A 19,572-nucleotide genomic window follows, 5' to 3' on the forward strand; every position below is an offset into this window, starting at 1 on the left:
GCCTTCCTCCCCAACTTCCGACATATATACCTTTTCCTTTCAAAATACTGCTTCCAACTGCAGCTGGGAAAACACAGTATTCCTAGGCAACTGCAGTCTGTTAAAGCCCAAACAGAGCTTTCAAATTCCCTGATCCAGCGTGAAAATTATTAGGAACATAGGAAGCTGCCTTATACAGTGTCAGGCCATTGGTTCATCCAGCTCAGTGCTGTCTGCACTGACTGGCATCAGTTTCACCAGGTGTATTTCCACCAAGTGTATTTCCCAGCCATACCGGGAGAGGGCAGGGACTGAACCTGGGACCTTCTGCATGCAAAGCAGGTGCCCTTCCCCAATCAGAGCTCCCTTGCAGTTTAGTGCTAAAAGCATCAAGTAGGTAACCTGTGCTACCCACCCTCTCTGCTGCATCAAAAGTAGAAGATAAATCTGCTCCAAGGGTTTCCAAATTCTACACCCAAAGAAGCTTAAGTGTCGACAACCTGCATGGATCATGCAAAAGATGAGAGTCTACATGGTTTTCGCAAGAGTTGTTCAACTCTTGCTAACCAGAGGGCTGAGGAATGGAAGATCCATGCACAATCCTTTTCATCCCCCACCAAGCTCTTGAATTTCACCACGGTCCATGCACTTTCAAGAGTTTTATTGCACTCATAAGGACTAGTAACCTGTTGCTTGTTTTTGGAATCATACCGCTCAGGATGGCTTTTGTTTATACACCAAATGATGCAAGGCATACAGTTCTATCATACCAAAAAAGGGGTGGAACATACACTAAATGTTTAGTTTGCATTAATATGAATAAACAAGGTTGCAATCCTATCCCCTTACCTGGGAGTAAGCCCCACTGAATTTGAAAGGACATACTTCAGATTAGACATGGGACTGCATTCTACCATGTTCTACTCACAGTAGACCCACCGAAATTAATGAACCTAACTTAGCTGTGATCACTGGGACTACTCTGAACCAACACCGGCTACTCCAGAATGCCTCTGAGCATATTCTGAGTGTAGGAATTAGTTTTCATCATTTTGGTTGAGCTGAGGTCACTGTGCTTTTATGCACAAATCTTCTGACGAGCTCTCTTCATTTCAGCCTCCTTGATCAGGTGGAAAAAGTGATTTTGTTTTTGCTATTGTTAAACAATTGCCAGTCGGAAACCCTCACAAATCAGCTTTAGTTGAGATCCCTGAATTACCAGGGTTGGTCTAAATGACCATAGGGGTCCCTTCCAACTCTACAATTCCATGATTCTAAAAACTGTCTACTTTTGAATTCAAACTGGTCTAACTCCCCGGTAAATGCCTAATGTTCCAATTAGTGATAAATTAAAAGGCACCACCCTGCATTCCCCAAATCTATCACCTCCATCCCATCCCATGCTTATAATCTTTTGCAGGTTTCTGAGGAATGTGGGTAGAAGAAAAGAGTTGTACTCCCCCCACCAAAAATAATTTTTTATGTTAACATTGTTCATGGCTGAATTTGTGCAGTCGCTGCTTAGAACGCTCCATCATAGGTTAGGCATCCTTTTTAGCAATCAGAATACATTCTCTAAGACAAGAACCAAAAACCCAGCTGAGCTCCGGGGAGACTTCACACTCTTGTTCAACAACAGTTCATCAACATCCACATTCTCCCCCACCCCCAAGGATCAGGTTCATGCATCTGCTTTTTCGCTACATACCTCCAGCTGGCTGGTTTCAGATTCCCTGTCCCCAAAAAGCACCTCCCTCCCCAAATCCAAGCTCAGATATAGGGTGATCAACCAGTCAACTTAACTCAGAAGCATCTGCTCTGGCGGACTCTCCTAAGCTCCTTCCCAGCTTCTGCCACCTGTATCCTTACAATACACAGGAGGGGAGCCTCAGGCCTGGGAGCAGAATCTGACCCTTGGGACTCTTCCCTAGGTCACTTCCCCTTCCCAGCCCCTTCCCCTCCCCTGGCTGGAATGTGTGCATGGCATTCCAACAGGCGTGAAGTTCCAGAGAGTAGATGCTGTCACATGAAAATATAGATTTCTCGCAAGTCCGGAACAAACATTCTGTGACACTTGCACGAGAGCCACTTCCGCAGAGGGATGTGATTGAGTGGGCAGTGCTGCTCTGAAGCCTGAAACAATGCATGCTTGCATGTGGAGCCATACATTCTGGGGCAGGTTGTATACATTTGCAAGGCTCTTAACAAGTCGGGTCAAGAATACCTTAAGGACCACCTGATCCCTTAGACCCTTGCCCGATCCCTGAAATCTAGTGCCCCTAGTGGCTCAGGTCCATGGCTTGTAACTACAAAAGCTATGCATTCAGTGGGCTCAAGTCTGTGGAACTCCCACGCACCAGAGACGAGACATGTTTGATGTTTTACCGTGTTTTTAATATTCTATTGGGAGCTGCCCAGAGTCACTGGGGAAACCCAGCCAGATGGGCAGGGTATAAATAATAAATTTACTCTTCTTCTTGACGGTGAAGGAGCTGCTGTAGAATCAAGAGGACATGGCTGGTGAGGGAGTGGCTACTGTGACCTGCAACACCTGTGCCATATTTGTGGGGCTACCTTTGAAGGTGACCCGGAAACTGCAATTAATCCAGAATGCGGCAACTAGGCTGGTGACTGGGAGTGGCTGCCGGGACCACATAACACCGGTCCAGAGAGATCTGCATTGTCTCCCAGTACGTTCCCGAGCACTATTCAAAGTGTTGGTGCTGATCTTTAAAGCCCTAAATGGCCTCAGTCCTGTATACCTGAAGGAGCGTCTCCACCCCCATCATTCCGCCCAGACACTGAGATCCAGCGCCGAGGGCCTTCTGGCGGTTCCCTCATTGCGATATGCAAAGCTACAGGGAACCAGGCAGAGGGCCTTCTCGGTAGTGGCGCCCACCCTGTGGAACACCCTCCCTTCAGATATGAAGGAAGTAAGCAGCTATCATCTCTTTAAAAGACATCTGAAGTCAGCCCTGTTTAGGGAAGTTTTTAATATTTAATGCTGTATTGTTTTTAACATTTGATTGGGAGCTGCCCAGAGTGGCTGGGGAAACTCAGCCAGATGGGCAGGGTATAAATAATAAATTATTATTATTCCTGCTTCAGAACGTGCAAGAGTATACTTGTAGCAAGTGCAAACTGGTTGCCTTGCTGGAAGAGAAGGTGCAGCAACCTGAGGCCCATCCAGCCACACTTCAGGCTACAGGACAAGATGCAGAGTTTTTCGACACAGCTGAGTGAACCGCACTGGAAGAGCAAGACAGGTGGGGTGCCCCTAGGGAGGAGGGAGACCGCCCATTCCAAGAGACGAACCCCTGGAGGAATATGACACAGGAGTGAACAGAGGAGAACATCCAACATGATCAAGGTCTGGAAACCAAGCCTTATGAGGAATGGTTGAGGGAGCTGGGTATGTTTAACCTGGAAAAGAGGAGACTGGGAGGAGATGTGATAGCCACCTTCAAATATCTTAAAGGCTGTCACATGGAAGATGGAGCAAGCTTGTTTTCTCCTGCTCTGGAGGATAGGACTCTTCCAGTTACAGTGGTGCCCCGCAAGACAAACGCCTCGCAAGATGGAAAATCCGCTAGATGAAAGGGTTTTCCGTTTTGGAGGCGCTTCGCAAAACGAATTTCCCTATGGGCTTGCTTCGCAAGACGAAAATGTCTTGCAAGTTCCTGCGGGGGTTTTTTCCTTTCCCCCCCTTTTCTAAGCCACTAAGCCGCTTGTCAGCGGATCCGCTAAGACGATAAGCCGCTAAAAGCCTCTAAAAGCTGCTAATAGCGCTAATCCGCTAAGCCGTCAATGGGCTTGCTTCGCAAGACGAAAAAACCGCTAGATGAAGAGCCTCACGGAACGGATTAATTTCGTCTTGCGAGGCACCACTGTATGAGAAAGAAGATTCCAACTAAACATCAGGAATAACTTTCTGAGTGTAAGAGCTGTTTGACAGTGGAACAGACTCTCTCGGGAGGTTGTGAACTCTGCTTCCTTGGAGGTCTATAAGCAGAGGTTGGGTGGCCATCTGTCATGGATGCTTTAGCTGAGATTCCTGCATAGCAGGGGGTTGGACTAGATGATCCTTGGGATACCTTCCAATTCTATGAGACAGGTACCCTCCTGGCTGAACTTCAGGCACGTGACAAAGTCTTCCTCACTCCAGCAGAAAATGCCTGCTGGTCAGCCTTTGCTTTTGTGACAGATTTTTTATTCTCCGTGTGGTTTATTTACATGCACACTGCTCAGAAATGCCAGTGATTAAGCAGTACCTAAATAACACAAGCAGAACAAAAAGAAATTAATGACAGGCATGAATAGCCCTCCAGGTTATGGCAGCCACTGGAGGGCAAATCTCCAGAAGGCGCTTTCTGCATAGCAAAGTGTGTAACATGAACCGAGGTCAGTAGGCAGGAAGCCAACAGGCCTATCGCTACATAGCAAGACTTGTTGCCAGAACAAACAGAAAAATATTTAACCCAGGCAGATCCCCATGCAATAGCAGGAAAGGAGACCAAAATGTGGAAGCCTGTGTTACGCTCTGTATTAAAGGAATATGTAACCAAGCTCAAGAATATCAATATAAGCATTCAAAAAACTTCAATTTGCTTCACCACCCCCAAGCTTCTAGTCCAGGGGGTAGTGGACCTCAGACCTGGGGTTGATTGCAGCATTCTAGGCCTTTCCATGTGGCTCTTGGAACTCTTCCCAAGGCCATGTCCCTCACTGAACTCAAGCATTTTTGCCTGGCGGGAAGGCAAACTTGAACTCTGATTGCTGGATGGAAGACAGAGAGGTGTACATGTGTGCTCACAGAAGCCAGGGACAACCTGCCCCACTCACTATGGCACTTGGCCCCCAGGGAAGTTGTCCAGAAGGGAATGCGCCCCCATAGCTCTAGACCTCGGAGCAAAAGATAGGAGCCTGGAAACTAAAAATCTCATACGCTAGAAAACTACTTCTTAGTAGGATATGAGGAAGTAAGTGAGTGAGTAAGTAAGCAGTGCTTACGGAAGCAAAGCAACTAGAGACAAGTCATCAGGATGAATGCAGATTTTCTGTGCATGAAATTAAAAAGAATTTGAAACCCACATAATCCAGATTCAATGCCATGAAAACCCTGAGAGAGAGATATTTAGGATTTTGTATTAAGGAGGGGAAATACAAGACAACTCATTTTGGACTTACGACATCGTAATTTGTAGGCGCTCGGTTCCGGGAAGCAACGACCCCGACTCCAGTGATTGGGTCCATGGGCACATCTGGCAAGGCATCAGCAAGTTCTCTAACCTCAGGCATCGTGGACTGTTCCTGAAAGAGTGAAGAAGATTTAGAGGGAGGGCAAGGTCAGCGGGCAAAACGCCAGTGGGCTGCCCTATCGCACAGTATAACAAGAAGCTGCCAAAATAAACACCCTGGGCTGGGCACACCTAACTCAAAGTGGCATTTGCAGCTGATAAAAACTCACTTGAATTGACTCCCTTTTCTGATAGGCTTTCAACTAGGTTCAGCTAAGGATCACTGCCTGAGGAACGTTTAACCCAGGCAGGTCTTCATCCGAGAGAAGCAAAAGACGCCCAAGGGTGGTAGCCTATTTTTTAAAAAGGAGAAGGAAACTGCACCCAGGTCTGCATATCACCCCATTTGCAAATAATGAGTTTACTGACTGAAAACCTTAAGGACTGGAGTCCTTAAGGACCAGTCCCCCAAAAGCTCATACCTTAGGGAGGCAGAACAAGACCAATAGGCTTCAGACCTCAAAGCAGAGTGGAAACATTCAGTGGTACACAAGATTGCAACCCCTGCAAGTACCAGGAGAACCAACATGTAGGTGGGAGTTCCAGGGGAGCTCCTATCATAGGAGAAAGGGGTTGCAGCTGGGTGACAAAGCCCAGGGGGGCAATTAAATCTAGCAAAGAATGTGGAGCAGGAGAAAACAGCAATAAATAACTTTTCGTAGTGCTCCAATTTAGGTAAAGGATGGCAGAGGTCCTCCAGCCCTGGCCTAAGGGCTAAGCAGCATGTTATGCAATCATTTCCATGTGGTTGGAGACTCAGAAAGCTACACCCACAATATACAGCATGCTAACATTGCAAGGGCCCCTATTTAAGGAGACAGGTGACCCCCAGGTGCACAGTGAGCACCTGCCTTGGGCCCTCTCTCAGTGGCTAAAGCAAATAGCACAGAATAGTTCACCTAAAGCACTGAGCTGCATTCAGGTGACTAGGATCAGACCCATGGGTGGGTGGGAAATTGTAATCTCACAGATCTTAACAAGAGACAAATCAGGCAGTAAAGTGATGATGCAGGATACTAAACCAAGGAAGAAATAAAAAGGATTCAAAAGTGGAACGCAGGTTCACTTACATTGAAAGTTCACACCCACACCATCTATTTAAAGCATTTTGTTTCCCCCAAAGAACCCTAGGAACTGTAGTCTATATCTCACAGAGCTCCAGTCCTCAGTACCCTTAAAACAAACTAGAGTTCTCAGATTCTTAGGGGCTCAAGCCATGGGCTTTAAATATAGCTTGGGGATGTGACCCAAAGGCAGCCCCCCACCCACAAATGTATATATCCAAAAAAGAAAAAAATACATTTTTTTAAATAGAAGCAATACAATATAACACTCCGAAAAATGGGGGAATTACACTAGAAAGACAGGTGCAACACACATGACATATTCATGACGTCCTCAGGGGATAAAAAGTCCCAGTGTTGCCAAATGTCCATAACTGCCCTTGATCTGTGTTTTTGTTAGTCTTTGCTGCATGCATATGCAATAAAGTTCTGCTGGGTGGTGTAAAATGACGGTAACTTTTTTCCTTGACTAACCCATATTTTACATGTGATTTTCTCCCATTATTGCTAAAGTCCAAATTGTTCGGTACCAAGCTGATAGGTTTAGGCCATCCAGATTTTTCCACTGCCGTATGATGTCACATTTAGGAAATGCGAAGTGAAGTCCTTGGTTTTGAGATCCCTATTATGTCCCATAAGCATGGAAAACAAAAATTAATTCTGGTGTAAATTCAACACTATCTCCTGTAATACGGTGTTCTTTCAAACTTGGGTCGCCAGGTATTGTTGTTGGACTACAACTCCCATCATCCTTTGCCACTGGGTTGAGCTGGCTGGAGATGATGCAAATTGTAGTTCCAACAAAGTCTGGGTTGAAGAAGGCTGGTACAGGTGCCACACAGCGTCAGGGATTAGCACAGGGCTGTCAACGTGGATGCCCTCCAGAAGCTGTGGACTACAACTCCCATCAGCCCCAGAGAAGCTTCAGTGCAACATCAGGAGGGCATCACCCCTGGCTTAGTGGGTGGCTCCTCCCTGTCTTGCCCAACTATGAGTGAAGGACAGTGAGTGGAGCATCTCTTGAAAGCACATAGAACTATGGCAAGGGTAGAGAATCTTGGGCCAGGAGGTCAAGTGAGGCCTTCAAATTCTCCCAGTCCAGTCCCCAAGGATCTCTCCCCACCCAGAACACAAGCCTCACCCTGGCTGGAGTGTGTCCTTGAACTGTGATGACGCATTTCCCCTGCCATGATGGAGACACAGGTGTGTGGAAACCGCTGGTGTGTGCCTGGCTGCTGTGATGCAGCCTTTAATACAACAGTACAAATTAACTTGTGCTGCCCCATCCACTTTCACCTCTGTCTTGACCACCCTTGGCATGAGGTCCGCAGATGTGAATATGGCTGAAAACTGCTCCACACCCCTGATCTACAGAGCGTTCCCCCTTACTATGTGATCAACCAACCACTATATATCTAGGGACAAAGAACACTTTGGGTTAACAGTCAAGTGGAGAGACTTACAAGGCGCTCAAGGCTAAAGACCCCTCAGTGAACTAACCTGAACCCTGCAACCATCATCTGAGGCCCTTCTTCGTGTGCTGGTGGGTGGCAACAAGACAGCAGGCCTTTTCTTCAGCGGCTCCCCATTTGTGGAATGCTCTCCCCAGGAAGGCCCACCTGACACCTTCATTATACATCATTAGGACCAGGCAAAAACATTCCTCTTCTCCCAGGCATTTCGCTGATTAAACAATCTATGGCCTTTTAAACAGGGGGAGGTATTTTTTTTGTTGCTTATCATATTATCTATTTTTGTGTTTTCACATGGTAAACTACCCTGTGATCCTCAGATAAACGGTGGTATAGAAGTAATTTAATAAATTAAAATAATGATAAAGAGCAGCCTAGTGGAACAGTGGCCATCTTTCAGAAAAAGGGCAGCATTTGCCAAGTGACCAAGTCAGGCATTCCTGGATGTACTTTGGCAGAAAGAACTACGTTCTCTCACCCCTGTTAGAAGATGCCAACAATAATCTGCCTTTGGGTTCCGGCGGGGGTGGGGTGGGGGCACACAGTAAAAGAGAGAGAAAGAGCAAAGCCATTGTCGGCTTGGAAGCACAAAAGCCTTCTTGTGGGTGTGTGACTCAGAGCGAGCGGCAGGGGGCGGGCAGGAAACCCAGCATCAATTCGGACTTTGTCGTTGGGCGCACAAAGACCCATTTTATAAAAGGAGTGGATGGGGGGGGGGAGGAAAGGCGGAAAGGGAGAAAACTCAGGCCCTTCTGTACTAGGCGGGGGCAATTGCCCACTTTCTTAGGGGGAGGAATGGGGGAGCAAATAACAGGGCCCACCCCCACTTTCCAGCAGAGGAAACACCAGGTGCCTCTGAACACTCAAATCTACATCCACTGTGCATTCTGTTTTTCTCCACTTTGGGGAGTCAACTTGTGGTGGAAAGACGCCAGTGTCTAATTAATGCTGATGAGTGAAGTTCTTGCATGCTAACTAGCAATGTGCCTTTCCCACACACTTATTTTGCCCCATTTCCCCCTCTCCCTTCTCCCTCCCATCTCCCACCCCCAAAGAAATCTTCTGGGTTTCCTATTGCTTGGACCCTTTGGACTGGCTCACCTATTTGAATATGCATAGTATGTCACTTATTATCTCCAGGATGGTGAGCAGTAAGAGAGAGGCACTATCTCTCATGGGAACAGCACACCTAGGAAACTGACATGCCCAGTCAGGCCACTGGGTCCATTCGAGCACACTGGCTCAGCTCATATCTAACACTAAGCCCAACCATAATCATAACCATTATATTTATTATTAAATGTGATACAGAAAAATAGGGGTGGCTGGCTTTTGCTGCCCAACTCCCCAAGGAACTGAGTCCCCCAAGTCCATGATTGGGCAGGGATGAAAGGATGGAGGCAGGTTGCAGTGAAAGCAAGACAGATCTTTACTTTTCTGTTGCAACAGAGCTCAGGGATATCACATCCTGGCCTGCCTTAGCCATAGTAACCCCACTTTATGTGTGATGTAATTTCTGCCTGTTTGTAGAGGGGATGTCCTTCTTCCCCACGCCAAAATGCAAACCCTTAAAAGAGATGTTTCTTCTTGGTTATGGGTCTCTCTTGCCTCCTTGCTAGGAGGGGAGGGAAATCTGTTGCAAGAGAAAAATAAAGATCTGCCTTGCTTTTTCTGCATCCTGCCTCCATCCATTCATCTCTGACCGATCATAGACTTAGGGGACTCAGTCCCTTTGGGAGTTCGGCAGCAAAAGCCAACCACCCCTCCTTTTCTATATCAAATGTATTTATATCCTACTTTTCTCTGAAGCTGGGAATCAAGGCAGGTTTCAACATTAAAAAAAAATCTACAGTGGTACCTCGCAAGACGAATGCCTCGAAAGACGAAAAACTCGCAAAGCGAAAGAGTTTTTCGTTTTTTTAGTTGCTTCGCAAGACGGATTTCCCTATGGGCTTGCTTCGCAAGACAGAAACGTCTTGCAAGTTTGTTTCCTTTGTCTTGGAAGTTTGTTTCCTTTTTCTTAAAACCGTGCATTCACTTCGAGGAGCAACTCATAGCACGTGGTGTGGTAGCCTTTTTTGAGGTTTTTGAAGACTTTGGTGATTTTCGAAGCTTTTCCAAAGTCCGTGCTTCACAAGACGAAAAAATCGCAAGACGAAAAAACTCGCAGAACGAATTAATTTCGTCTTGCGAGGCACCACTGTATTATAAAATATCAAGTCATAACAACAAACTAATTAAAAACTATTATTAAAATACACTGGAACACATTTAGAACCAGCAAGTAAAATACAGTTTGCCCTGACGACAGCCCAGCGGCCAGCACCGTCTGATCCTTAGTTTCCAAAGGCCTGTCAGAAGAATAACAAGGAGGGAGCCCGTCTAACCTCTCTTGGGAGAGAATCCTATCTAGGGGAGCAGCCACAGAAAGGCCTCTCTCTCCTGTCACCACCTAATGGGCTTCTGGTGTTAATGGGACAGAGAGGTGGCAGCTTAGCATGAACTTAGCATAAACACAAAGCTATGCAAGCTCCCGGGATGCAGGTGGCGCTGTGGGTTAAAGCCTCAGCGCCTAGGACTTGCCGATCGAAAGGTCGGCGGTTCGAATCCCTGCGGCGGGGTGCGCTCCCGCTGCTCGGTCCCAGCGCCTGCCAACCTAGCAGTTCGAAAGCACCTCCGGGTGCAAGTAGATAAATAGGGACCGCTTACCAGCGGGAAGGTAAACGGCGTTTCCGTGTGCGGCTCTGGCTCGCCAGAGCAGCGATGTCACGCTGGCCACGTGACCTGGAAGTGTCTCCGGACAGCGCTGGCCCCTGGCCTCTTAAGTGAGATGGGCGCACAACCCCAGAGTCTGTCAAGACTGGCCCGTACGGGCAGGGGTACCTTTACCTTTACCTTATGCAAGCTCCCAGAAAGATTATCAAAAAGTTATCCTGATGACTTTAAGATGTCAGAATGTTCACATAATCGGAAGAGTGCTTCTTATGTTTTTATTTCCAGAGGCCACTCTTTGCTGGCAAGGGGTCTCAGATTCAATACCAGGCATCTTCAACTGAAAGGATCGGGTAACAGCGATGGGAAACATTGCCTCTTCTCTTTGCCTATGACCCTGTAGGACCACTGCCAGACAAGAGAAGTCAATACTGGGGAAGAAGGGCAAGCAGCCAGACCTGGTAGCGGGACAGACTCCCTAGAAAGAAAGAAAGAAAGAAAGAAAGAAAGAAAGAAAGAAAGAAAGAAAAAGACCTGCTGGGTCAGGCCAGTGGCCCATATGGTTAAGCATCCTGTTCTTACAGTGGCCAACGAGATGCCCCAATAGCAGGACTTGAATGCAACAGCAACTCTTCTCTCCTGTGGTTTCCAGCCACTTGTATTCAGAAGTGCTGCTGCCTCCGTCAATGGAGATGGAATGCAGTAAGAGCCTAGCTGGTGGGTCAGGCCAAATCAATTGACTGATTTATGGGGAATGGAAAGGTAGGGGATAAGGGAGGAAAGTTGCTGTAGGAGTAAGAAGGGTGAATTTAAATGAACCCGGAAGGAGCAATGAAAGAAACTGTTTGGCTGAGGGGGAGAATAAGGTACAAAGCTGAAACGAATGAGAGAAGAAATTACAAAGGATGGGGGGGGGGGATATTGTGGAAGTGGGAAGTAAGAAACTAAAAGACAAAGCCTTCTTGGCTTAGAGCAGGGATAGGCAAACTCGGCCCGCCAGATGTTTTTGGACTACAACTCCCATCATCCCTAGCTAACAAGACCAGTGGTCAGGGATGATGGGAGTTGTAGTTCCAAAACATCTGGAGGGCCAAGTTTGCCTATGCCTGGCTTGGAGCAAATTCTACCTAAAACAGGGAGGCCAAGGCACAATATCTCCAGAGCAAAGTATCTGTAACTTGAGGAAAGCTGAGCTATGGGATTCCTTGCCACAAGGAAAACACTATGGCAAAAAAAATTTCCAAAGATGGATATCAATAGAAACTGATGTCACTAACTGCCAAATTATTATTCCACACTGCCTCCATTTTGTGACTGACTCTGCCTTTATACTATGTTTTTGTAAGGGGGGGGGGGCGCGAAGAGGCAGTAATTCTCAGTCATCTCAAGAAGGCCCTGGGTGTTGAAAGGTTTTAGAATTGCTGCTCTATCCTGGCCTGAAAGGAATGGCTCAAAATCTCAGCAAAACGTTAACCCATTGGACACAGGAAAGACAAAATGCAAAAAAAGGAAAAAAAAGAAAATCCAGCCTCATAGAAACCCTGTGTGTTTCAGAATTCACACACCTCAAACACAAAGAACTGTTCCTTGCTACACGGTGCTTTTCCATTGATCTAAACAAGCTGTTTTGTCTTGTTGCTAGCTGCCTCTTTAAGGGCATTATTATTCTGCCTACAGGATGTGTCCAAATCAGACCTAAAAAGAGACCGGATATCGCTTGGGAGATTTAGATAAATATTGTTCTGAACTTTACACAGACCGTTAGATTTTGCTATCAGAGGAAGCAGCTGGCTGGGTCCCCTGAATACCCCACCTGTTTTGTTTTATTTTAATATTTACCATCTTTTGAACTTGCCACTGGCTATTGTGTCTGATACACAACTTCAGGATGACTTCTCTTTAAAAAAAAAGAAAGAAAAGCCATGCATTACTGCAATGGGGGGAGAACCCCTCCTTTGGTCCTTAAGCCCTGCTATGATGACTGCAGCCAAGCTAGTCACCAGGCCAAAATACTGCAGACACTCTCCACGGCTGGTGGGCTCCTGGGCCCTTGAACTCCTTGCGCATCCAACTGATAGCAAGCTGCCATGACTGTCATAGGAGCAACAAGGAATGGATTTCCTAGCTTCGGAAGTTGCTGCAGGTGGAAGTAGGATAGAAAAATGGCATGTCTGCCTGGTTGGGAGATGACATGTCTTTTCAGCTCTTGAGCAACATCCTGGTTTTCAGTTGGCAACGCAAGTGTTTGCGGTGGGGAAACAGTGAACAGGAGCATAGGAAGAAAGTAAGAAGTGTCCTGATGGATGAGGCCAGTGGCCCATCTAGCCCAGCATCCTCTTCTCACAGTGGTCAACCTGAGCACCGGAGCACTCTCCCCTCCTGTGGTTTCCAGCAAATTGGATTCAGAAGCATTACTGTGACCCTCACCCACTTTCTCCACAACATGCTTATTTCTAATGAACATCTATCATGTAGGCTCTTACTCGCATTTTTGTTAAACCAAAGAGTCCCAAATAGTGCAACCTTTTCCTCATATGGGAGTTGCTCCGTCCCAGATCATTCTGGTTGCCTTTATGCCCAGTCAAAACTGAGCTAGGCTGGCAATGGCTCTCCAGGCATCAGACATTCCTGGAAATGCTGGAGATCGAACCTGAGACCATCAGCATGCAAAGCAGAAGCTGTACCACTGAGCTATGCTCCTTTCCCAGTACAGGGGCACAGGAAGCTGCCTTAGGCTGAGCCAGACCAGATGCTCTGCTCCCTAAGCCACAACACTTTCCCCACTCAACAGGTCCTGGAAAATCTCCAAGCAGCTCAGCCCTACCACAGGCATGTTGCAAGGTCAATTCTGCTCTGAGCTGAAGGAGATGCGGCAATGGGGAAGGGAAATCCGATCATTTCCTTCACATCACACCTGATACCAGCATTGTTATCAAACAGGAAGCGTGTCACTCAGCCCTGCACAGACAGAAGCTTTAAGCCCTCCTATGAAGCTTCTTGGAGCGAGAGCAAAGGAAGTGCAGTTTCAGCAACCTCAAAATACTCATTCTAAAAATGCTCACCCAAATTTGCACCAGGAAAGAAGTCGTCCTGCAATGACACAAAACTGCACCAGATGCACTCGGCTACATCCTCTGAAGAAACCCAACATGAGCTGGGCAGCTGTTCTAGGGCTAGTAGCTCAGCAAGGAGCAAAATGGGGGAATCTCAATGTGATCTATGAACAAGGACTGAGCATCAGAATTCATGTTGCACTACAAGCTGGCATACTTGTTGCAAGTGTGACAAGCATCAAATGTCACTCTCATAGTCAATCCACCTTGGAAGTCACACACATTGCTTTCAACCTGGATGACATCCTGCTTCTCCTTCCGTACTTTTTAAGATGTTAAAAAATTTGGCTCGAGTATTCTGCCACACAAGAGGGATGCGGGTGGCGCTGTGGGTTAAACCACAGAGCCTAGGACTTGCCAATCAGAAGGTCGCGGTTCGAATCCCCGCGACGGGGTGAGCTCCCGTTGCTCTGTCCCTGCTCCTGCCCACCTAGCAGTTTGAAAGCATGTCAAAGTGCAAGTAGATAAATAGGTACCGCTCCGGTGGGAAGGTAAACGGCATTTCCGTGCGCTGCTCTGGTTCGCCAGAAGCATACAGCTCAGTCATGCTGGCCACATGACCCGGAAGCTGTACTTCCTCGGCCAATAAAGCGAGATGAGCGCCGCAACCCCAGAACCAGTCACGACTGGACCTAATGGTCAGGGGTCCCTTTACCTTTATCCTGCCAGACAACTCCCTGGAAGCTACCTTAATCTAATATAGGTCACATCCATATATTTAAAGCACTCTTATGCCACTTCCAACAGTCACTGCTTCGCCCAAGAATCCTGGGACCTGGAGTTTAAGGGTGCTGGGAACTGTAGCTCTGTTAGAAGTCTAACAGCTCTCAGCACTCTTAGCAAACTTCTGTCCCTAGCATTTTACGGAGGAAGCCACAGGTGTTTTTAAAAAGTAATATCATGGTGCTTTAAACATAAGTTCTAAGAAAGTGACCTAAGGAAACATCAGAACACAGACAATGTGGTATGCTAATTGTTTGTGTGTCCCCTCCCCACAACAATGATATCTGCTCCCTGCAAACATCTAGCTCAGAATTGCCCACACTCATTACCTGCGACTCTCCAAGGTTTCAGGAAAGAGCCTTTCCCAGTCCTACCTAGAAATGTTTGGGATTGAAGCTTGGACCTTTTGGCTGCAAAAATGCACAGCTCAATTAAGAAGAAGAGGAGTAGTTTGGATTTTATACCCCGCTTTATCACTACCCAAAGGAGTCTCAAAGTGGCTAACAATCTCCCTTCCCTTCCTCCTTCACAACAAACACTCTGTGAGGTGAGTGAGGCTGAGAGACTTCAGAGAAGTGTGACTAGCCCAAGGTCAACCAGCAGCTGCATGTGGAGGAGCGGGGAAGCGAACCCGGTTCACTAGATTATGAGTCCACCGCTCTTAACCACTATACCACACTGGCTCTCTTAAGCTACAGCCCCATCCATTAAAAGGCCATGCAAGAGAGCCGTGTCTTTGAGAATCTGTTTAATGTGACCAGTATAGCTGGGTGGAAGAGGCCTACTATCAACAGCCAGGTCAGGTGTATGTGCCCTGGATGCAGCATTGTCACTAGAAGCCCAGGTGGACTCAGTGTCATAGAAGGTCTGTTTTTCTAGCTTTGGCTGTGTCACCATTTCTGGACAGGTATATTTTCATGGTCTAGCAACCTCTCCGATTGGATTACTGTGATATTTTGCTACAAGGGCTGCCCTTGAAGACCACTCGGGAACTTCAATTAATGCAGAATGTGGCTGCCTGAACTTTTAATTCCTATATAATCCCTTTTAAGCTAGTGGCCACCGACTCCCTCTAACAAAAACAACACACTAACAAAAACAACACTTGCTTCTGAATGAACATGCTTAGAATCATACTGTCAATTATGCCTTGTGTGAAAAAAGTAGGCTATATTTTGAGAGCCCTGAACTCATTCAAATGATCCTGAGTTTTAGATTTATAAAAGGAATGTTGCTCTGTATGTGTGTGTGTGCACACGTGCACACACAACTGTTTGTAATTCTGTGCACTTATGTGGCGCACCCTCTTTCCATTTCTAAATCAGGGATGAGGAACCTGTACCCTTTCTAGATATTGCTGAACAACAGCTCCCATGGGCCCCAAATATTGATCACGCTGGTTGCAACTGATGGGAGTTGTAGTTCAGAAACATGTGGAGGTCCACAGCTTAGTCACCCCTGTTCTAAACTTAAGTGACCCTTTATTTGCAAGTACAGTGCTCTAACCCCTTGACAATCTGGAGCTGCACATTGCTGTTCATTTTTCCTGCTGAGATGGAGCAATCACAACACCAGTCACCCCAACAAAGGTGCTGTTTTCATTTTCTGCAAGGTTTATCACTTTGTTTAAAGTGCTCTTAGGACGGAGCTCTCCACCCCAAAATGCTATAGTGATATGTCTTAATAATACCCTTTGTATTCATGCAGCAAGGAGTTCCACAGCTTGTGACTCTATCTTCAAAAAAAAAAATGATAAAGCTTCCCTTTCAAAGTGCAAAGTCCTGTTCATTGCAAGATTGTACACTTTCAGTATTAAAGAAAATTGATATATCTCACTGCAATGTGTTTTTTAAATGGCTCACATTAACTGGGATTGGAGTGTTGCAGAAATCATCCTACCTTAAGTGGTAACTAAGAGGTGGGTGTGAAGAGATGAAAAATTGCACAGGTTTTTTGTTTGTTGTTTGTTTTTAAAAAAGAACAAGAGGGGGAAAAATCCATGTTCATAAGAATGTATGGTAACAAGAGCCTGCTGGATTAGGCCAATAGCCTATCCAGTCCAGCAATCGTTTTTACAGCAGCCGCCCAGATGCCCCAATGGAAAACGCTCAAGCAGAACCCAATCACAACTCCTCTCCTGTGGTATTCAGAAGCACTGCTGCATCTGACTGTGGAAACAGAACTCATTGGCAGTCTTATTCTCTATGAATATGTCCAACCTTCTTAAAGCCACCAGAACTAATGGCCACCAGTGCCTCCAGTGGGAGCAAGTTCCCTAATTTAACTATGCGCTGCATGAAAAAAACACTTGCTTTTATCTGTCCTGAATCTTCCAATGTTCAACTTCAATGCAGACTTGATGGTCTTAACTTAGGCAAACTAAGGCCCGGGGGCCGGATCCGGCTCAATCGCCTTCTAAATCCGGCCTGCGGACGGTCTGGGACTCTGTGTTTTTGCATGAGTAGAATGTGTATTTTTATTTAAAATGCCTCCCTGGGTTATTTGTGGGGCATAGGAATTCGTTCATTTTTTCCCTTCAAAATATAGTCCGGCCCCCCACAAGGTCTGGGGGACAGTGGACCGGCCCCCTGCTGAAAAAGTTTGCTGACCCCTGGTCTTAACACTAAGGTAGTTGGTTCCCTCTGGCCTCCCTCTCTACTTTGCTTGACAACTAGCTCACAGATAAGGAACCTGTGACCAGGTGGACTCCAATACCCATTACTCCCTGACCCGTGGCAATGTTGGCTGGGGCTGATGGGAGCTGGAGTCCAGCAACATCTAGAGGACCACAAGTTCTCCAAACCATGACCTCGCCTGGAGAACTCAAGAGCTCACTCACAAGGATGTGACTTTTGTATTCACCTCATAAATGTATTGTCCTATGGATCTGTCTTATGTTACCTTACTTTTTAAACAGGAAGAAACACAAAATACACTTAAAGCACATTCAAAGTCTGTGACACCGTCCTCAAAGGATCCTGGGAACTGTAGTTTGTCAAGTGTGCTGGGAATCGTGAGGGGAAAACTACAGTCCCCAGGCTCTCTGTTAAATGTGCTTGAAACATATTCTGTGGCTCTGCCCAGAGAGACAGAAACACAGCCTACCAAGAAGACAGTGGATGACAGGTTTAACCCTTGTATTAAACCTGTCATCATGTGTGTAGAGAGATTCTCATCAAAGGACTGGGAAATCAGCTGCCAATCAAAGCAGGGTGCACCAGCCAAGGCCAAGCAGTCAACAGTTCAACCCAGTATACCCAGTGCTTCACAAAGTCGACAAATGGCAGGGTGGTACCAGCTGGTAGCCAGAGGGTTATAAATACCTAGCCAAAGCATCATGTGACATATTGAATAACATGGGCTGTTGTATCCAATGCTAGGCCTACTCAGAGTAGACCCAGTGGAAACAACAGACCTGATTAAGCCATGGTTATTAGTTTCAGTAGGTTTACTCTGAGTAGGTCTAGCCCCATGGCATGTGCCTGGCTGGATTTCCACTGATTGGTTAGAATCTACTGATTGTTTGGGATATCCATATATACTTATAGTTTCCCCTGGATCAGGAGATGGACAAGGGATGGAAAGAGATATTTAGGCTGAAGGCCAGTCCATTGTTATGAATCCTTACCAGGAAATCATTTATTTCTTCCTTAAACCAAGACCCATTCTCAGGCTCCCAGAGGATTTCGAACAAGGGAAAGCTGTGTCCACACAATGAAAGGAAGCGGCTGAGGGATGCCCCCACCATCACTAGCACCCTAGAGCACGTTTTGTTGTTGGTTTGTCGGCTTGTTTTGAGTACCTCCCCCCCTCTCAATCCAGGAGAAGCATCCTATCTATTGCGGAGGAAGCCCCGCTTACAACAAAAGGCAGCCCTGCAACACAAGGTGTGTGTAGGGTTTGGAGGTCACAAAACCAAAAGGTGAGGTGGGGAGGGGGAAAAGGAAGCAATGCAAAGCCCTCACCCCCAGGGAGAAAAGAGAAGCAGGGGAAGGAAAAGGCGCAGGGCCCAGTCCGGAGTGGGGGGTGAAGGGGGTGGGTGGGCCAGCCGGGCCTGGCCCCGAAGGCTCCTTGGAGGGGAGACACTTAACTGTTGCCCGGGGCGCTGGCGGCGGCTGATCCCGGCTCCCCCGTTTCAAGCAGAAGCAGCTTCTCATTGCCCGGCAGGGCGGGGAGCGGAGGCAGGAACAGGAGGAGGAGGAGAAGCGGAGAAGCAGCGGCAAGTGGAAAGGAGAGGCGGCCCTCTCAGGGCCCGCAGGCGGCGGCGGCGATCCTTACCCGGGCGGGCGCGCTAGACCGAGCCCCCGCTCCCCAACAGCCCGTTGCACCGAGCGCAGGAGCCCATCAGGAGCCGAGGCCGCCGGCGGGAGCCATGGGCGAGGGCGGAGGAAGGCGGCCGAGTCGAGCCTGGCGCCGCCTCTGAGGCGCTCCGACGAGGAGGAGAAGACACCGGCGCCGCGGCGCAAGCACAGAGCCCCCTGCCTCCCGGAGCCCGCACTGCCGCTCGCTCTGCTTTCTCGATTCACCTCCCAAGCACCCTGACCGGCCCAGAGAGAATGAATGGGCGAGCCTGGCCCCCGCACCGAACGAGCCTCCTGCGTCCCAAGCGCAACCACCAGGGGCCCCTCGGAGACTTACGCTTTGCGCCCAGGGCGCACGCCCAGGCAGCCCTTCCCAAATGGAATCCTTTGGCCTCACGGTCTCCACCACGCCGAGGCCTCCCGTAGAGTTGCCGTTTAAAAATACAGTAAAATTAAAAATCACGCCCGCCCTCTTTACTACCTTGGGGGAGGCTCCCGATAGGGCGAGGTGCCCCTAGCCGAACGCCTTGTTCTTGCTTCCCTACGCACGGCGTGCACGTGGTTGAACCCTAGGCGTCTCCTGGTGGTGGGGGAGAAGAGCCCCAGGGTGGCACCTGGCGAACACGAGAGCTAGAGGTTCCTCTTCGGCTGCAATCCTATGCAGCTTTGGCTCAGGAGCGCATATACAGCTTCCCAGCGCAGGAGGCAGTAATGCTTCTGAATAGCAGATGCTGGGCACCGCGAGCGGAGAGAGTCGCTGTTCCGCGCGGGCCACGCTTTCAAACGTTCCATTAGCCTGTGAGTACAGGATGCCAGATTAGATGGGCCTTTGCCCTTTCTCAAGGCTGCTGCGCATCTTCATTGAGCGATCCACTGCAATCTCCAGTCCTCCTTGGGCCGTCATCTCGATT

At 47.8% G+C, this 19,572-nt stretch overlaps 1 protein-coding gene across 5 annotated transcripts in view; it reads right to left on the minus strand.

Annotated features, from left to right (window-relative positions):
- Positions 1–19,241, minus strand: part of MVB12B (multivesicular body subunit 12B) — a 101,854-nt gene extending 82,613 nt beyond the window's left edge. For 2 of the 5 annotated variants that reach the window (XM_079962227.1, XM_079962230.1), the window contains exons 1-2: positions 18,452–18,632; positions 5,167–5,289 (exon numbers count right to left, since the gene is read on the minus strand). In XM_079962227.1, coding sequence (XP_079818353.1) covers positions 5,167–5,289; positions 18,452–18,517 — 189 coding nt within the window. In that variant the 5' untranslated portion in view covers positions 18,518–18,632. The other 3 variants (XM_079962229.1, XM_079962231.1, XM_079962228.1) reach the window with 3 other exon arrangements.
- Positions 19,242–19,572: the final 331 nt, after the last annotated feature.

Source organism: Podarcis cretensis (genome assembly GCF_951804945.1).
Source record: "Podarcis cretensis genome assembly, chromosome: Z".
Taxonomy (NCBI): domain Eukaryota; kingdom Metazoa; phylum Chordata; class Lepidosauria; order Squamata; family Lacertidae; genus Podarcis; species Podarcis cretensis.